At 40.6% G+C, this 20,825-nt stretch overlaps 1 protein-coding gene across 3 annotated transcripts in view; it reads right to left on the bottom strand.

The window, feature by feature from the left end:
• The window catches only part of VGLL4 (vestigial like family member 4), a 166,573-nt gene that overhangs the window by 63,584 nt on the left and 82,164 nt on the right, over positions 1-20,825 (bottom strand). The window contains exon 1 of one of the 3 annotated variants that reach the window (XM_079122509.1): positions 7,264-8,017. The exons of the other annotated variants lie outside the window; for them this stretch is intronic. Within the exon in view, the coding sequence (XP_078978635.1) occupies positions 7,264-7,345 (82 nt within the window). The 5' untranslated portion in view covers positions 7,346-8,017. Of the gene's footprint in view, positions 1-7,263; positions 8,018-20,825 lie in introns of those variants that run through there. 3 annotated transcript variants of the gene reach the window in all.

Below are 20,825 nucleotides of genomic sequence, written 5' to 3'. Positions count from 1 at the left end.
TGAAGCCTGGTACAGCTGTTATTTTGGATTCCTTAATGAGCACCCCAAATCACTCTCGTGGGTGATTTTAGTGTTTAGCAAACAGGTCATAGTTTTTTAGCAAGAAAATAAAATAAGAGTTCTTTGTGGGGTCAGCCAAAAGTTTATCAGTCACTCATCAGAAAAACAACGGTTGAAAAGAACAAGGTCGTGCATAGCAAAAATGGGTAAAGCAGCTGTCGTCGAAATAAAATTTTAAATCAGTCCCTTCTCACTTGAATACTCCTGCCCCATAATGGAAGATGTGTTTCTTCTTAAAGGGAAGAAAATGTCCAGAAACTTGAATTCATCACTCCCTTAAATGTTATCAGGGAAGAAACACGGACCCTGTCCAGCTGGATTATGGGTAGTGTAAACAACTGCTGACCTGCCCGGCCCAGCACATCAGCGCAAAACCATTAAGTTCTGGAATCCATTCTATTAAAATCGAATCATCAGCCAAGAACAATTAACAGGCAACTATTTTCATGCAAAGCAGATATAAAATAAAAATCAAGAGCAATATATATGGATGATTCTTTTTCATTCACAATTTTAGATGTTGCATAATGCAGACTGTTCTAGATAGTTGTTGCTCTCTAACAGCCATCTCTATACAATGTTGAGCATTGTTTTCACATTGGAGCAATTTTGTATCCAAAAGTCCCTGCTTGAACATCCAAAGAAACCTGGCAGGATCACAAAGTCGACTGCAACAAGTCTCAGCCTTAAGCAAATTGCTTATTAATGCAGAACTAGAGTCGCTGTTCAGAATCTAATTAAATCATGCATCTCCAGAAAAACTTTGCACTCTTCCAAAACCGTACAGAATTCTTCTAACACAATTTTCCATTTCAGCACAGGGATGATGGGTGGACTTTTGCAGGTGGTGAACCAAATACTAGCTGGAAAAAAAAAAAAGGACCAAAGCCATCCTCGGCTCTATTTAATAAACAGTGGTACAGCAGGTGGAGACGTACAGCTGGGGCGCCTGGGTAATTCCAGGGCTGAGATTCCCCAAACTCTAAGCTGGCTTCACATGGAAAAGAACCGTTTGGGACTTTTCTACCACTTTAAAAGTTCTCACTTAAAAAGACACAAAAGCCCTGGGGGCATGGCTCCACAGCGGAGCATGTGCTGAGCATGTGTGTGAGATCCCTGGGTTCAATCCCCAGCACCAAAGACACAAAAGATGACCTAAAGGATCATTCCAATTATTTAGGGCTCAAAGAATTAAAAATAGGCCAAAAAAGCTCATTTGTTTTGTTTAGTATCACACAAGCAGACAGGAAAGATATAAAGGAAAGCAATCGACAATTTTTACAATCTTGGGATTGGGAAGGATTTTTTTAAAATTTTTTTAGTTGTAGGTGGACGCCTTTATGTTTACTTGTTTTTATGTGGTGTTAAAGATTGAACCCAGCGCTTCACATGCACTAGGCAAGCATTCTACTGCTTAGCCATGACCCCAGCCCCGGGAAGGATTTTGATCAAGAAGAACTCTTGGAAGAAGCAATCTGCTATTTTTCCGACCTGGTCAGATATACAACATTGTTCATTTCTTAATTGTAAGCTATGCATATGTTCTACGCATTTTTCTCTGTGTACTGTATATTTCACATTTTGTAATTAAAAAAAAAATGCTGAGTGAGGGCTCTGTAACACAGTGTGGACATCTCATAAATGCTGAAGAGAATGGATCCTGGGTGACAAAAGGGCAGTACTGTGTCCTCTCTGATCACTTACTAAATACATTCCAAGTTTGTTATGTTTACAGACTTCTTTGCAAGCAAAAGGGTGAAATGTTAGGCGTTTGGGAAGGTCATATAAATAGCAACAAATTAAAGAGTACTTCAAGAATAGATTTTCTATTTTATCTAGGGTAAATAAACATTCTTTGAACCTGCGGTGATTCCTGTTATTATGATTAAAACATTTTCTCGCACATGACGCCCCAACAACTAAAACAGCCTACAGAGTTCGGGGGTGGGGGGAACTGCAGAAGAGAAGACGACCGCAGAGCAGACAGGACTCCTCATGTGATAGTCAGGAAGAGAGGAGAAAGAAAGGGCAAGCACAAACAGAGGGGGTGAAACCCTTTTTGGGTCCCATTTTTAAAAGCAAGCACCCATGGTAACGGTTGGGGTTAGGGGCTAACACGTGCGTTCTTTATACAAGGGGAGGGGGCCCTGTTTTGTTTCACAAGCTTATAATGCTGGGCAAGGCCAAAAAACAATTACCATGAGCTCCATACAGAACACATAAACGCCATTACATATAAATCGTCGTTGAATAACACGTTAAACACATCAACATGAAGCAGACAGAGCCAGAAACATTCCCTGGTAAGACTTTTTCATACATTTGTGTACATGCAAAGTGCTAAATCTGGAACCAATTTCTTCATGACAAAGTCCAGTTTTCTGCAGCCTTCAAAACTGTGTTGAGAAGTTCTGAACCTCCTCCCGTGACATCCGGGATTTCTTTGTCTCTTTATGGCTTTTTTTTTTTTTTTTTTTTTTTTTTTAATCTTCACAGGGACAAATCTGAGCACCCTAGGAATATGAGGCGGTGGAGTCAATGAGAAGGGAAGGAGGAAGGAAGACGAATCTGCCTCCCCAGTGGAGCCAAATGCAGGCTCCAAGAGAAACAGGCACGTAAAATAACCCTTCCAGAAGCGGGTGGAGGAACAGGGCGGGGAGCTGGGAGGAAGGGAGGGTGTAATCACACCTTCCCAGCAAACTGTAATTAGAAGAAACACGAACTGGCTAGATGCTCACAGAGGCCCTCCTGGGCTCACCTGGGCATGTTTTATTATTCGAGCTCCCAGATTCCTATTCCTGTTCTTCCCCTACCCCCACTCCCACTCCCAGTGGAATGCTAAAGGAAAACGAATTTGCACAGCAAAACAGTTACAGATGTCCCACAGTGGAATACATCCACAGCTTGATACGCAGGGCACAAATGGCTCTGCTCTGTGGCCTTTTCACCTTTACAGCACCCACTCCTAAGTTTCCTGATGCCTCTGAGCTCCTTAGACAAACAACAATGGAACCAGGACTCCACTGAACTGTCGGTGGTTGGGTTGGCAGAAAACAAGGTAGAATCCCTCACCGAGGCCCACAGAGTCTCACTCAGCAACTCGTCTGTGTGTGTGTGTGTGTGTGTGTGTGTGTGTGTGAGTGTGTGAGAGAGAGAGAGTGTGTGTGTGTGTGTGTGTGTATTTCCTTCAGGTCCCTCCCCGCCACAAAAAATTAACTTGAATGCAGCCTGTGGCGACACAAGTGACAACTGTCCTCTAAAACGGTTCTAAAGTCCAAGGAACTCACAATACGCAATTTATTCTTAACTTTCTCCCAATATAAATCGCACCATTAAATTAAAGGAGAGAACTCATCTACCAAATTACACACTAATGACTCTTAACCCATAATTAGAGTATCAGTAACAGAAGTTTACACAGCCACGGCCAACCATGAGCGCATTTATTAGGACCAAAGTTTTCAGCACCAAGTAATTACGTAAAAACAGCCATCAGCCATCTTGAGAAAAGTTAAGGGTCCAACCTGCTCCCCATTCGCTGGGGAACTCACTGAGCCCTGGCATCTGCACAGGGCTTCCTCCTCTCAAACCTAAGTTCCAGAGCAGCAGGGAGAGCAAATTCCAGTGAGGTTGGTCACTACCCTTATCATTACTTACTCCTTCCTCCCGGGGCATCCCAACAGCCTTGGAACTGGGACCAATCACTAGCCTCACAACTGAGACCAGGCTCCGCCAAGTGCTTCAAACCAGCCCATTGCTGCAACTGCACAGGGGCTCTGAGGATGCCCAGGCCAGAGCACAATCCCATCAAAGAGCTAAAAATTAAGGAGTCAAGGCACATTTACAACTTTGGAAAGGCAGTATGACATAAAAGAATCACAACTGTCAAATCCCCTGGGCTCTGACTCCAATTCAATTCTTGCAACAAACTTTCTGAATAAACCTGAACAAACAAGAAACTCTGGGCCTCAATTTCCTTGATGAAAACAAGGTGAAGGCATTAGATGATGTCTGAGGCCCAGTATAGCTCTGGGGTAATTAGATAATTAGAGAATACAAGACAGTCTATCATTAAGTGCTAAATTATACAGAGGGAACGACAGCCGCCATTGGAGAGACTACACTGATATTTAGTTGTTGTTTTTGAGTCAGGCATCATTCAAAACCACTTCCTCAGAGCCCAGGTGGGCTCTGAGCTAGGACCTAGGGATGCAGCGCTCACCAGTCAGAATGTCCTGCCCTTGGAGAGGGTTCCAACTTTCTTCTGGGGTACTCTGAGGAGTTCTGAAGGGAAAATAAATGAGGACTGAGTTTGGCCTGTGATCCTTCCATGGAGCCAGAGCAAAACTGGGCTTCCCATGGGTATAATTGCAACATTCGGAAGGGTGGTGAAGGACGAAGTGGTTAACTGTTGGGTATGGTAGTCATCAACCATGAGGTTTCTGACATGAGAATCAACACAAGCACAGTTCTGCTAATTTGCTCATCATTAGTGAAGGTAATTAGTAAGCTCCCAGAAGTTAGCCACACTTAGTAGCTTACCCTTTGCATATCTGTTGCTCCTCCTATCCCACCAGTCCCCACCCCAAACCTATCAGTCGTGGCTATTTTTCCTCCTTTGTTCTCCTTTTCAAGTCTGCTTGCAGACTGCTATTGTGAAAGGTAAGTGCCAGGGTGCAGTGACCAAGCAGGGAGACCTTATCTCAACCATTCAGAATAGCTATGGCTGGGGTGCAGCTGAGTGGTAGAGATGTGCTCAGGGTATATGAAGCCCTGGGCTCCATCCCCAGCACCCCTCCCCCAGAACCTGAGTGGGTTCCAAAGGGAGCTCCAGGAAGACCTTGTATGCAACAGAGTAAGTAACTGCACAGAAGTTGTTAGAGAGTGAAGAAAGATGGCAAAGACACACAGTTTATTTTGTGGAGCAGAGTTGTGTCTGATACCACTATAGAATATAACTAACCTGGAAAATAAAAATAACCACCTAAATCTTAATCTTTAAAAGTACAAGGTCAGAAAACTGATTTATCCCTTACTCCTAAGAAGTATGAACCTTGCTTGCCTGTGCCCTAAATGAAGTCCAGTGTTGTCTACCAACTGTAGGTTTCATTTTCCAAAGAGCTTCCCCATAACGCTGGGGAACCGATTCGTTCAAAAGGAACATTCTCAGAGTGCTGGACTGAAAAGAACAACTGTTCCAACTTTTCTTACTGAAAAATCCCATGTATGATGGAGGCCCATCTTCCCAGCACCCTTTATAGTTCTGACCAGCTGTGTGCACTGTTTACACCGAGAAACCTCTAGGACATAAACAACCCACTCCAAACACCACTCAAATTTTGCTGTCCTTTTCTTCATTTCCTGTGTATTTATTTTGGTGTTAAAATAATGTTAACTTTCATAATAAGGAAAATAGAAGCAGATGTATAAACCAAACAGACCATAGCCTCTTATCCCACATATCTACCCCACTTTCAAAATCAGAGTTTCTTCCTTCCAAATATTGAAATGAGAAGAAAACAAGCCTTTCGAGTCAATTACATACCACATGACCATAACTCAACCTGGATGAGCTTGCCTTAAAGCTCTTCCTCAGCCCGACCAACTGGAGCCAGAAAAAAAAAAATCAATCTGGTCTCAATTTCCTAATCATCCTTATATCCCTCTCAGGCTGATCATCATGTTCTGTTTTGTTTTTTAAATAGCCTATTACTTGTTGACAACACAATACAACTGAAATTGCCTTGAAAGTTTTTATTTCTTGTTCACTGGGGGAGGGGGGATTTTTTTTTTTTTTTAAAAGAACAATACATTGACTCCACAGGAAACCAGTCGAGTCATTTGCTTTTGCCTTTGAAATGAGTTAAGAAGTGAGATGATACGAATGCAGCAGATTCAAAGAAAGCAACTCACGAAGTAGCTGAAACTAGTAAAAATAATAACAACAACAATAAGAATACCCTTTGAAAACCCTCTAAATATGAGATCCATATCCACAGAGTTAAATAAAGGGACAAAAATGAATGAGATTATCTCCCCCCCCCCCCCTTGAAGGAGGAGGAGAATTAAGTTTTCAACCAATTAGGAAACAGACGTGCAATTTTTACGTGAAAAATACAAATGAACCAGCTCCCCTCCCAAGTTCTGTCACTGTTTTTTGTTTTGTTTTCAGGAGAAATGTTTGGTTGCCTGCAGGAGAAAACATGGAAACTGCCCCCAATGAATCAGAAAGGAGCCCGCTCCCCAACACATATGTGGTTACAACAAAAAAGACTTCCTGCCAAGCCGAGTCCCCCCAGAGACTCCTCTCCGGTCACTCAAACCCAGGCCATTGCTGCTTTTTCAAATCGCACGTAGAGTGTGTTCCAAAAGCTTAAGAAATCGCCTTTTCTCTTCTAATACCAGAGACAGGGTAGAACGCTATGAGGTGGTGTGGAACACCTCAAAACGGTGAGTACGAGGTAATCAACAAGGAGAATCAAGAACAGGTTTGGGTTGTTTTTCTCTCTCCTTTTTTTTTTCGGCTTTCTGACTGGTGTGTTGTGTAATCACTTCCACAAGGGGCCCGAGTGAGTGCAGAGGGGATATGCCTCAATGTCAGTACTCACTCTTGGCGCAGTACAGGAAATGGGAAGTCAGACAAAGGGCTGGCCTGTGCTCCCTGACGTGGGAGCCCTTCCAGTCCCCCAAACTGAAGAGAAAAATTCTTCACTGTTGGGGACAACTGCTCTTGAAAACAAAAACTCACTGTAACTCCCACGCACACACACGAAAACCCAAAGCTTCCTCAGAACACAAACAGGAATACTGTAGATGGTGGTTATGTTTAAAAATAAGTCATCAGGCCCCTCCCCCTTTCCTTCCCCCCAAAATGCCCAACAAGTTTAACTTCTACTTGGATCCCAGGAGTTCTTTCCCTAAAGCAAATACCAAGAGAAATAAAAAAAAGATTAAACGTAAAGAGTGACTGCGTTGCAAGCATAAAGTTATAACAGTCTGCACTTCACTACCTCTGCTGGAGCCCTCCCAGCTAAGGCGCAAACTCTGCCTTGAAACACCACCTCGTCAAGACTCCCTCTCAAGCAATCCACAGTCCCAAGAAAAAACAACATGCTCAGAAGGAACCCCGAAATGGAGAAGTGGCCGTGAGAAAAGCAAAAGGGCAGGAATTTCTACAACAGAATTGCAGAATAGAGCATCTACCTTCATAGCACAGAATGCCGATATTGTTGTTCATCTTGTCCAAGTACTGGTAGTTCAACAGGTCCATCTTCATAAATAGCATTTATTGGGATAGCAAAGAAAACCAGCTCTTTGCTTTCGCCCCAAAAGAGAAAGTTTCAAAATTCAGTTGTTGGTGAGTAGCTCCTGGCTCTCTTCTGAAACTTCACAAAGACTGAGGCCCGGCCTCAGATGATCAAAACAAAGTATGTAAAAGTTAAAAAAAAAAAAAAAAAATGCACACACACACACCCACACGAACTCAGTCACACAAAACCCTTCAAGGGTTTATTGGTAGACGGTATATGGACGGTATCCTCGGATGAGCATTACAAAATGGTTTCGGAAGTCTTTACAAATCTGTCTTCAAGATTAAAAAAGAGTAAAAAAAGAAAAACACGAAGCACATTTCCTAGGACAAAGCCACACTGGCTTTCCTCACAGCCTGCTGCAAGTTGACTGCGCTGACATGCTGGCTATGCCTGGTATGACTCGTATGTAAACCAGCTTCCTGCCCAGGCAGGGGGGCGCCGAGCATGCTCACTGCGCCCTGGCGCCTCAGATGTCGGGAGTTTCTGCAAAGCATCAGGATCCAAGCACAGAAGGAAGCAGAGAGAGAGGGCGGGAGGCTGAACAGAGGGGGCAGCAGAGTGGCTCTTGACAGGAAGCAGCCTGGCCCCTGCAAAACTGTAGGAGGAGAAAGAAAACCCAGCAAGTTTCTTTTTCAGGGGTAGAATTTACACACACACACACACACACACACACACACACACACACTCCACCGTGAACGCAAACTTGCATGGAATTTAACTTGTAGAAATTCACTAAGTGTTTTTGCTGTGATATAAGGTTTATAAGGTTTCTTTGCTTCTAAGATTGTTTTTATCATGTCCACTGACATGTCAACTATATGTTTTAATTTTGGACGTTATGTGACATGTAACTTCTTCCATAATCCCAGTAAAGGTCTGGGCACCTCTTCACAGCAGAGGAAACCAAAGCTCAGAAAGATATAAATGACTGGTCCACAGTTCCAGAAATAGCTGATAGAACTACTTTTAGAGTACTTTTTCCACAAGTACAACCGTCTTCCCCCAACCAAAAAAAGAAGAAAAGAGTGAAGGAGGGAAAGAGATATAGATATATAATATTTAAGTAAACAAGAATGATATATCCAAAACCTAAGCCCTATTCAAACTATGGGAGTGGGGGTCATTTTTATTTGCACACAGCAGAGCCCTGCACCTGCATATCGGAGGCTAGTGGAATTAATATTACAGTGTTCCTCCTTACTGAAGAAAGGGCTTGAACTTTGTGTCTCTGGTACCTAGCACAGCAAAAGAAGTGCCCCAAGCTACCTACAGAATGAGTGAATCATACAATGTTCAGTTTTTTCAGCACGTGAACAGCACATCAGAAAGATGTTCCTCTTTGAACACTGCAGCCAGCTTTTGGCACCACACACAAATACCTCACCATGGGAAATGTTTCTATATTGATACTATCCAATGCTATTTGGAGATTTATAAAATACCAAGGGTTATTCTCAACTGTAGTCCAAGACCCAAAATGTTCATACTGTTAAGATCTGAATAAATAATTTCAAGGCACTACACGTTTTTCAGAATCCATCAATTGAGATTGCTCACTGTCAGGCATCTATCATTTGCCATTTGCCTGCCTCTCGCCTGCCATCGCCTGCCTTACCCCTATCCATCACCCAACACTCGAGGTTCACCTCCCGATCATCCGACAGCTGCCAGCAGATTGACCGCAGACCGCCAGTGGAGCGCCAGCTGCCTGCTGCTGCCTGGAAGTTCACTGTTACAGTACCTGCAGGTTTGATTACACGTGAATGCCGCCATTTTGAGACAACAGCGAGGCCCTGTAGGACCCCTGGCCGGACTGACTGAGTCCTGTCTCCAGGATCCCTCAGCCCAACCGATCACTCCCTGCCTCTGGGGCCCTCACATCAACTGACTGCTCCCTGCTGCCAGGAGCCCCAGACCAACTGACTGTGCTCTATCACCGGGAACCCAGACCAACTGATTGCACCCAGCCTCCTGGATCCCAAAACCACACCAAACACACCCGACCTCCAGGACCACTGCCGGACCAACTGCATCCTGTCTCCAGGACCTCCAGCTGACCACGTCCACCCCTGAGCTGCAGCTCCCCATTTGCCAACACATTTGGAAGCCAGAGCAGCCATCTTGGATAATCCTGGAAGCCGCAAATCCGATCTTCCGGTGAGGCAAATCCCATCCTGAGACGCCTGCTGGAGGCTTGAAGCTCATTGTCAGGTACCTCTCATGCATCAGGCTACTAAACACTGGGAGGTTTCATTAGTATATGACTATTATACAGTAGATTTTCTTTTTTCTCCTTTAAAAAAAAAAAATTAAGTTTTTATTTCTTTACGTTTCTTGCTTTCTTTTCCTTCTGTTTACCTGTTCCCTCAGAGTTGCTTTCTCCCTTATTTACATGATGTTATTGTCCCCATAGGGGCTATTTGGTCTAGGATTGCATAGTATCTGAATTGGACACTGCTAATATTGATCTCCCCTTAAAGAAAGGGTTTTGGACACCTATAGGGCCACTATAAGCCTATAGGGGGAAATCTGCAATACCCCAGATCTGCAGCGCTAGAGGGGAAGATACATGAACAACATGAAAAAACAAGGGAAGAAAATGATCCAAACAAATCTAGATTCTATAGTAATAGAATCCAATGACAGTATGTTAGAAGAAATGTCAGAAAAGGACTTCAGATTATACGTGATTAAGATGATTCGCGAAGCAAAGGATGAGATAAGAGAGCAAATGCAGGCAATGAATGATAATACCAATAAGCTGAAAGAGCACCTGCAGGAAGCAAAAGATCATTTCAACAAAGAGATAGAGATTCTCAAAAAAAAAACAAACAGAATCCATCAATTGTTGCCTTTGGGGTAATAGTTACAATTATGGCAAGTTATTCCCAATCAAATCTTTGCAGATTTAGACAATAACCAAATTATGTTACCATCACTGATACAAGAGTAGTAACCATGGTGATAACAGGTAAAGTAAGCAATCAAGATTCCATAATCTTCCATTTATAAGATTATGAATGCTACACCACATAGTCTAGATACTGCATAAGCTAACTAGAAATACACACACACACACACACCATCAATTATTATGAAAATGCTTGACAGTATTTGGTGGGGAGGACTGGAAGAAAATCCTTTATAGCATTAGTGTACACAAGATTATTGTACTTACTATCTTCGGGCATCTGATTCAATTTCAATTGATGGACTACTATTTACAATGCTATGTTCTTTAATATAAATCCTCAGCCAGAAAACTTTATGCATCATTAGTATATCTCCTCTAGGAGAAAGTGGATTGTACTTTAGGATTAATAGAGAGCTTTTTAAAAAAAAATCAGGACACTGAGGTGCATCCTAAACTAATCAGAGTGGGTGGAACACAGATTTTAAAGAGTCTGGGATGATTCTTGCAACTTCTTGTATGCAACCATGCTGAGATCTGCAGTCTTTGTTTGGGAAGAAAGAAAACAAACAAAAAATCTGCACTGAGTGCTTTATATACTATTTTGAGGAGGAGAGTTTAAAAAAAAAAAAAAAAAACAGTAATTTAGGCACATGACTCAAACAATACAGTTGTAAGGATATGAGTAAAACATATAGCAACTTCCCTTTAATGACTCAACATCACTTACAGCAGTTCTCAGCTGATGGGTGACAATCATCTGCACGGATGCTGTCCCACAGGTGTTGACTTGTGTCTAAAGTCATTAGTCATAAATTCCCAGCTTCCAGGCATGTCTTTCCCCCTCCTCTGGGATGCTAGCATGGTGCCACTCAGGTGTGGTCATTGAGGGGTTTAAGAACTGGCAGGCAGGGCTGAGGTTGTGGCTCAGTGGCAGAGCACTTGCCTTGCACATATGAGACACTGAGTTCAATCCTCAGCACCACAGAAAAATAATAAATAAAATAAAGGTATGTGTTCATCTACAAGTAAAAAAAAAAATTAAAAAAAAAAAAGAACTGGCAGGTACTAGCCCCCAGAAATAGATACAGAAGCTGTAAATAAACAGAAACTTTGATAAGAATTTCAAAGGCTAATGTCTCTAAGTCTTCATTAAAACAAAAAAACTGAGGCCATATGTTTAATGCATATTTTTCCATCTTTCTAGTTGTTGAGTTTCACTGCATTTTATAAAGTATAAGTTAAGCACTGGTATTCTGAAAATTTGAAATCCAAAGTGCTCCCAGACCTGAAGCTTTTTGAGTACCACTGGAAAATTCCACACATGAAACCTTATTTCATGCACAAAATTATTTTAAAATTGTATAAAAATTACCTTCAGGCTATGTGTATAAATACATATATATGAAACATGGATGAATTCTGTGTTTATTAGATTTGTTTCCAATCCCCAAGATACCTCATTATGTATATAAAATACTCCAAAATCTGGGGTGGGGATGGGAGGGATCAGAAATTCAAAACACTGCTGGTTCCAAGCATTTGGATAAGGGAGACTTGAGCTGCATCAATCTGCTCATGAACTCTGGGGGGGCATGTATATGAACGCAAGCAAACCCCACAGAGAAGCCCCATGCAGAGGATGTCTGGTCAACCAACAACTCTCAACTCTTGCATCACAATGTTGCTGGGGTCTTCCAGGCCTCTTCCAAGTCAGCTCCTCCCAACTTTCACCCTGTGCTTTAAACACCTCGAACAGCCTGCAGTTACTCCACAAATCACTGTGACTCCACTTCTCAGAAACTGTTCTCTTTCTCACAGCAAGGCTTTCCCAGCTGGCCTACTCCACACACATCCAATACTCCTGCCTCGACCTGCAAGGCTCCCCGCTGAGACCCCACACTCCCATCTCCTCACTTCCTGCTTGGTGCTGTCCTTTGACCCCATACAGGACTCAGCCCTGGCCTTGTCTACTCTTTCAGAGTGAGGACCATGCCTACTTCACCCTTCCAAGGCTAGTCTGGCACAAGCGTGGCACACAGCAAGTCATCAATAACAAAGACTCGTCAGATGACATGAGGAAATGGGAACATCTACGAGACAGCTTCTCTGTTTCCTCCTGCCCCAGCACGCACTGGATTGATTATCTGCCCTTGGTACCCAGAGTCAATCAACATCCCTTGGCGACCATGGGTCCTCACCACACCATCTAGATTCTGACTGTACATATATTTTTTAGACATATTTTTAGTTGTAGATGAACACAATACCTTTATTACTTTATTCATTCATTCATTTATTTTATGTGGTGCTGAAGATGAAACCCAGTGCCTCACACGTGCTAGGCAAGCACTCTACCACTGAGCCACAACCCCAGCAGCCCCTGACTGTACTTTAGAATGACTAACTCATCCATTAAGAAAACTCAAATACTGGAAATTGTCACTTTGAAGGCTGAGATATTCGTAAGTTGGGTACCAAGAAGATATTTTTAAACAAAACTAAAAAGACAATTTTATACATACACATAAAGATAGGAAGAGCCAGATTTTTATGAATAAAAATATGGTTGAGGCTGGGTGTGTAGTTCAACAATAAACTTGCCTAGTGTGCATAAGATCCTAGGTTTGATCCCCAGCATCATTAAAAAAAGAAAAAAACATTTTGATCAATTAGATATTTAAAATGCAAAGCAAAGGACACTTCTGTTGGGTGATACAGGTTATAGAACAGGGAGGACTGCACTGATACCATCTCATTTAGGAATCAGAAATCCAATGTGGAAAAAGATTACAAACCAAAGGTTAATAGGAAAAGTGGCTCTGTGGAAAAGAACCCAAATATGGCCTCACCTTAACCTGCGTACCACAAAAAGTTCCAAATGCTTTGAAGAGGGTTTAAATGCCTTAAGGTTTTCACAGTAAAAATGAACAAAATTTCAATGATATGTTCCAATTGTCTGATCTGGAATAAGGAAAAATTTTTTAAGAAATAAAATTTTTCAAAGGAAAATACTGAAAAATTGACTGAATATACAAACATTATGCTTTGGATATCCAAAAGCACCAAAACCAAATAGAATGGCAAAATACACAACAGAAGACTGTATTTCTCACACACATTCTGGTAGATGAAGGATAACTGTTCTTGGCAAATAAAGAACATTTACAGAACATTTATGAATGGGCTAGGGATGTGGCTCTGGGGCAGCACTTGCCTAGCATGTATAAGGCCCTAGATTCAATCCCCAGCACTGCAGAAACACAAAACAAGCAAAAAACAACAAGAAACAAGACAAAAGAACATTTATCAATAGGAAAAAAAAAAAAAAAAAAAAAAAACACTTGATCTAGTTTCTAAAGGAGCAAGAATACAAGGCACAAACAGCAAAAAAAAAATTGAAACAACATCCAACCTTGTTACTAATGTAAGGAATGCACAAATTATAAATTGATTTTTCAGCTGATGAAATAACGAAGACGCCATTGAAATTTGTGTTCACTGCTAATGATAGTGTAATCAGATAATGTCTTTCTACAGAGCAGTCAGGCATACATGCCCAACAGTTTGTAAGTGTGAAAAATGTTCCAGCCCCTTCCTTGCACTGGACTCCATTTCTGCAACCATCTAAAGAAAATAGTCAAAAAGGTGCAAAGATAGCAGGAATATCATACTGCTATTCCCACAAACTTTTTTTTGTTTGTTTGTTTCTTTTTTGAGATGGGGCCTCACTATGTTGCCCAGGCTGGCCTCTAATTCCTGGACTCAAGCCGATCCGCCTGCCTCAGCCTCCCAAGAAACCAGAACTACCTCTACAGCACATGCCTGGTCAACTTTTTCTTTTCTTTTCTTTTCTTTTTGCAGTGTTTGGGATGGAACCTGAGGCCTTGAGCATGCTAGAAAAGCACTCTGCCACTAAGCTACACCCCCAGATTCATACTACTATTTATAAAAGAGAAAACTTGTAAACATGAAATCCCATTAAGTCCAAAAATAAGAGAGTACATTGAAACTGGTGTATGATGACATTATGCAGTCATTTCAACTCTTTCAAAAAAACATGTAATATGAAAATGCTGTACTATGTATGATGTGATAGTAGCACTACATTTGTTAACTGAAAATAATAAAAATAGGATATAAAACTAATATATACACTACACACCAATTTGCTTATATGAGTATACATGCATATGCAAAAAATATAGGTTTAAAAGACTGGGAAATACATTAACAGTGCTCATCCTTGGATGGTGGACACTTTTCATATTTTCTTGTATTTCTAATTTACTTATAAAAAGTACATTTCTTAGGACTGGGGTTGTAGCTCAGGGGTAGAGTACTTGCCTAGCACAAGTGAGGCACTGGGTTCGAGCCTCAGCACCACATAAAAAATAAGTAAAATAAAAGTATTGTGTCCATCTACAACAAAAAATAATATTTTTTATTTCATATATAATGAAGAGGAGGGAATTTTCCCTTTTTTGGAAAGGTGTGCAATAAGAACATATTCCTTGGTATCTCATGAAAGCAGAAGGGAGACCAATAGTGAAGAGGAAGGGGATGGAGAAGAAGAGAGGAGAGGGTATGGGGCAATGCTGGGGAATGAAATCTACCAAATTATGCTGCTTCCACAAATATATCACAATAAATCATATATATGTATAACACAGTAATTAATAATAGAAGGAAGATCTGTAGAGTAGAGCAAGCTGGCTGATGGGGGAGGGAGAGGAGAATGAATTGATCAAATTATGTGTACGTACAAACACAGCATAATGAATCCCACTATTATGCATAATTATGATACATAAATTTAAAAAATTAAAAATTTAAGAATTTTTTTAAAAAGATAGACCTTTCCCTGGTAAGACATAAAGCAATAGACCATATATATTTTACTTTAAAATATGATATCTTTTTTTCCCTCCTTTTTTAAAATGGAGTCTAACTACACAGCTAGTCCAAAGCAGTTGGAGCAGGTATGTCCCACCGTGCCTGTCTACAGTATCTCCTTTTGATTTAAGCTTACCAACAGGTGTTGATTTGTGTCTAAAATCATCAGTCATAAATGCCCCATTTCCAGGTATGTCTTTCCCCCTCCTCTGGGATGGCTATAAGGGGTTCAAGAACTGGCAGGTAGGGCTGGGGTCATAGCTTAGTGGTAGAGTGCTTGCCTAGCATGTGTGAGGCACTAGGTTCAATTCTCAGCACTGCATATAAATAAATAAAAATGTCCATTGACAACTAAAACAGTATTTCAAAAAAATCCAACATTTACTTAGACCTCTAGAAGACGCGAAGATAATTAAGATCTGTAAATATGTATCCATGTGTTCTTTGTCTTCTACTATAACCAATTATGTCGTACTTTAGTATTAGTTGCCCAAAGCAGACCATACCTTCAGGAGAAAAGGAAAACCACACTATAGTTCTTGGTATAAAGCTCCCTCATAGTATATAGTAGGTGTTCCATTAATGTTAATTACTACTGCATCTGGGCATCTATGTGAACTAATGATGACAAGATGAGAGGGAAAGCAAGCCCAGGCTAATTGCTAAATTAAACTGTTCTATTTGCTAGAGGGTTGACTACCAGTTTATAATAGATAACCAAAAAGCAAGCTGCTAAATAAAAACAAGCCCATCACAATGGCACATACTTGTAATCCCAGCAACTCTGGAGGCTGAGGCAGGAGAATTGCAAGTTGGAGACAAGTCTCAGCAACTGAGTGAGACCCTGTCTCAAAATACAAAATAAAAAGGACTGGGAATATAGCTCAGTGTTAGAGCCCCCTGGTTCAATTCCCAGGAAAATAAAATAATAAAAGCAAAACTATCAAAATCACTCTCCAGACATTTATTTAAAATAAAACACTTTCATTTGTCTACTTGCAAAGGGGAGGGTTTAATAATCTTTGGTGAAGACACTGAAAAATAAATATAAATTACCCTCCTGAGCTACTGGGTTCACAAATTGAATCCAATAGCTCTCTTTTTCCCAAGATTTTAAATAAGCTAGTTAGTGCTTTCATTTAAAATTGTTCCCTGCACCACTCCTTATATATTCAATAAAAATCATCCTAACCTGGTATGTGAATAATAAAACAGGTCTTACCCAAAGGAAGAAAATAACTTTGACTACAGGTTGATGTAAGGTCAGATGTATAAAAAAAACGTTATGTTAAGAGCATCTTCACAACCCTCTGCAACATGACTGTGGTGATATCGTACACTCATCAAGGCATTTTGCTTTTTTTTTTTTCCCTCATGCACTGCTGGGCATGGAACTCAGGGCCTTAAGCCTGCCAGGCAAGTGCTCTACCACCCCCCAGCGTGGCACTTCCACTTTAAAAAAAAAAATTTCTCTCTCTCTCTCTCCTCTCTCCTCCCTCTCTCTCTCTCTCTCTCTCTCTCTCTCTCTCTCTATATATATATATATATATATATATAGGACACAATATCTTGTGTGTGTGTGTGTGTGTGTTGCTGAGTCGTGTGTGTGTGTGTGTGTGTGTGTGTGTGTGTATGTTGCTGAGGATCGAACCCAGTGCCTCACGCATGCGAGGCAAGCACTCTACCACTGAGCTACAACCCCAGCCCTGGCACTTCCACTTTTAATCTAATTATCTTAATTATTGCGATAAGGTTGCAAAGGACAGCACAGAAAAGGGTTCTGTTTGCTTGTTTGTTTTGCTGCAGTGCTAGGGACCACCCCAGAGCTTCTAAAACTCGCTAGACAGGAGCTACATACCCGGCCCTAGAAAATGATTTGAATGGAAACCTTGCATTGAGTGGTAAGAAGCAAGGCTTAAGAAACTAAACTTACCTTTCTTTTAAACATTGTTTGAAATTACATTCCTAAAAGATCTAGCTGGAATCCCCTTCTCCAGGAAGGATTCTTCTCTCCACTCCAGGTATTTGAGAAGTCTATTCTACAGTGAATTCTGAAACAAGACTCTGAGACATTTTATGTCTCCCCCCAATCCCAGTCTATCTAAAGACTGCCCTGCACGCAGTAGGTCTTCAACAATTTAGCTGCTGAATTAAAGAAAACAAATTTCAAATGCCTCTGGTATCAATGATGTAACCTGATCTCTATCATGTCCTGTATGCTATCCCACTTTCTTCCAAAGAAAGAAAGAATTATATACATCATGAAATACCGATTGATTACTTCTCCATCTCGGAGTCACTCAAACTAAAAGACAAAGACAAACGCACAAAAGCGAGTATTTAGCTATGTCCTAGATCTGACCATTTGTAAAATGGCACGGTTTTTAAGTTCAAACACACTCAACTCCTACTAAGTAGCTCTGGATCATGTGCTGTAAAGACAGTGGGATTTTAACACGAATTTATGTACTTTCTGAAAACTTAAAATGGTTCTTCAAAAGCAATATTTAAACTTTCAGTGCAATACCACCCTCTAGGGGCAGATTTTAAATTGCACAGACAGTTTTGAAAAAGGAAAGTCACAATTTGGGCCATTCTCACTGATATGCGATACATTTCAAGATTGACTAAAACACAAAAGCCTCTTATTTAATAAAAAGTCACGGAAACATAGCTTAACAAATTAACCCTTACTAAACTGCAAAATTTGAAATACTGACGAAACCCAATTCAACTGATATTAAATGACTGAATTGGAACTCTGTTTTTAGATGAATTTCAGAGATGGGGCACAGCTCAGTGGTAGAGCACTTGCCTAGCAAGCACAAGGCCCTGGGTTTAGTCCCCAGTACTGGAAGAAGAAAAAAGATGAATTTAAGATATAAGTAATATTAGAAAACATGGAGTAGTATTTTAAATGAATCGGTGGAATTTAATGATATTAACACCTCCAGAAAAAAAAAAAAAAAAATCTCTTGCCAACACTATTAACTTCTAATTTTTTAAGTTTTATACATTTGACAAAAACGAATTTTTCCTGCAAAAGATGATTATTTAAGTGATTTTAATTTCTACAATTTAGTTTCACTAAATCCCAAAGGAAATTTGCCAGTACAATATCATTCTGATAGCCTAGCAAATTATAATTATCCATAAATGTGATCCTTCAAGATTGACTAAAACTAAAGCTGGATGTGGTGGTGCACTTCTGTAAATCTAAGTGACTGAGGAGATTGAGAAGGATCCCAAGTTCAAGGTCAGCCTCAGCAACTTAGGGAGACCCTGCCTCAAAATAAAAAGAGCTGGTAATATGGCTTAGTGGTCAACTACCTCTGGGTTCAATCAGTACCAATAATAATAATAATAATAATAATAATAATGATTGGTTAAAACTTCCTTGGAGAAAACGTCTTAAATATTTAACATTGGAAGGGCTAATGTCACCACTAGTCCCAATGTGTGGCTCAATTAACAGTTCAATTTGCCTAAATCCATTTGTAGGACTTTGCTATTTCCAGAACCACTCATCCAGCCATGTAGGGCCCAGTCCAGAAAGTGAAAAACACACCTGCTATCCTAACAGTGAAGATGTGAATGCCCCTCTTCATGCGCTCCATTTGGGTAACTACCCTCTATAAAGTAATTACTATGCCAGCCTTGAGGAGCATAAAGTAGTTTGACCACTTACATAAATACCATCATTCACAGTGGAAGATACTCTTTTATGACTACACTCCTATATTTTACATTACACCAATGACTGTTAGTGTTATTCTCTAGTTGTACATTGTTCATCTTCACTGCTATGTAGTACTCCATTGTTCCAATATATTATAGTTCCTTCATTCTACTTTTGATGGGCCTTTAGGTAGTTTCTCTATGAAGATTTTTATAAATAGTGCTGTTGTAACTGTCTAGTACTACATGTCTCAGGTGGATATATGAATGCATTTCGGTTGCATACAATGCTGGTCATAGAGTAGGTGTATGTTCACCTTAATTAGATAATTCTGAAGAGTTTTTCAAAGCAGTTATGTCAATTTATACTTCTACCAGCAAGGTCTGAGACTTCAGGTTGCTCCATATCCTCACCAAAATTTTCCCAACATTTCATTCCTGCTATTCCTGCCAGACTACCGTTTTATTTCACACTCCTCTGACAAAGAGTGAAAACTTCTCCATACTTTACTGGGGGCCGAGGGATAGGATTCCCCATAAGATGATCTAGGCCTGTCACTCTTAATCGGGAAGCTTCTACCTTCCAGGAGGCATTCCAGGCAATGCTTGGTTCTTACTAATTGGGGGTGCTACTAGCATCTAGCAGATGGAGTCATGGGGTGCTGCCAACCATCCTACAGTGCATAGGGCACCCCCGACAACAAAGCATCATCCAGACCAAAATGGCAATAAAGCTACTGTCAAGAAACCAAGTCTAAGCAAATCATTACCAGAATTGTTCTCCTTAACCAAATCACCATCATCTGCTACAGTTCAAGATCAATTTCCTGTTGTCTTTCAAGTTATGTTCCCTAAAGGTAAAGGGACAGAAAGACAAAGGACAATGGCTATGTGTGGGGCATGGGACATGGCCCAGGGTAAGTCCTTTCATATTTCTTCTATTTTTTTTTTTTTCTTTTCTCGTTTTTACAGTGCTGGGTGGAAATCAAGGTCTCTCACATACTAGATAAGCCCTGTACCACTGAACTACACCCTCAGACCTATTTCTTTTTAATTCTTGCAGCAATGCCATGACGTCCTATCACTGTTTTTATAGTTGAGGGGACAGGAGGCTCCATAGCTTGTCCAAATTCACACAAAGAGCCTCAAATCTGAATGAGAACCTGTGATTTTTCACTATACCCAGGGTCTTGTTTTTTAATGAAAAATAAGAAGAGTTTTTAAATAAGAGTTCACTTACAAGAGGTGAATTTCGTGCTATTGGCTTTGCAAAATGCAAACAAAACTAGGTATGAAAACCAGATCACTTTCAATATTGAGATTGGCATGCACTTGTAGGAATCGTGTCTTAAAATTTTTAAACAAATTCATCTTTCTTGCCACCTGTGATTTAAGTACACCAGGGGTCTTAGCACTGGCCCCGTGCCTCCAAGGACAGGCATTGAGAGTTCTAGGTTAATTACAGACCTGAATCCCAATAAAGGGAAGAAGCACGTGCTTTAAAAAATAAGCAATTGAGCTCTACAATTTTTTTTAATTGAGTCAATGATATACAGCATCAAGAAAGAGAATGTAAGGGGCTGGAGATGTAGTTCAGGAGTAGAGAACTTGACAAGCAAGGTGCCAGGCCTGGTTCCACCCTGGCACCACAAAAAAGCGGGGAGGATAACTAAATATTCTTGCTGAAAATAATCAAATTAAATCAAAGAATGGTAAATACTATCCAATTCTTTTGTCAATACAAAATAATTCGGAGCCAAAGAAATAGCTCGTTTTGGAGAGCGCTCACCTAGAATGCGCAAGGGCTGCGGTGCCTTAGATGAGGAGGGAAAAAAAAACACTCCAAAATAATTCAATTTTACCAAGGATGGGTTTGCCAACATTGCCTTATCAATCATCCTTTGGATGTTTTTACTGGTGCTTGTTTGTGAGGACATTAACAATAACAGCGCCACCATAAAGCTACT

Source organism: Sciurus vulgaris (assembly GCF_902686455.1).
Source record: "Sciurus vulgaris genome assembly, chromosome: 19".
NCBI classification, from domain to species: domain Eukaryota; kingdom Metazoa; phylum Chordata; class Mammalia; order Rodentia; family Sciuridae; genus Sciurus; species Sciurus vulgaris.
Note: the sequence above shows the minus strand (reverse complement) of the source record. Positions and strands in the feature narration are given on the sequence as shown.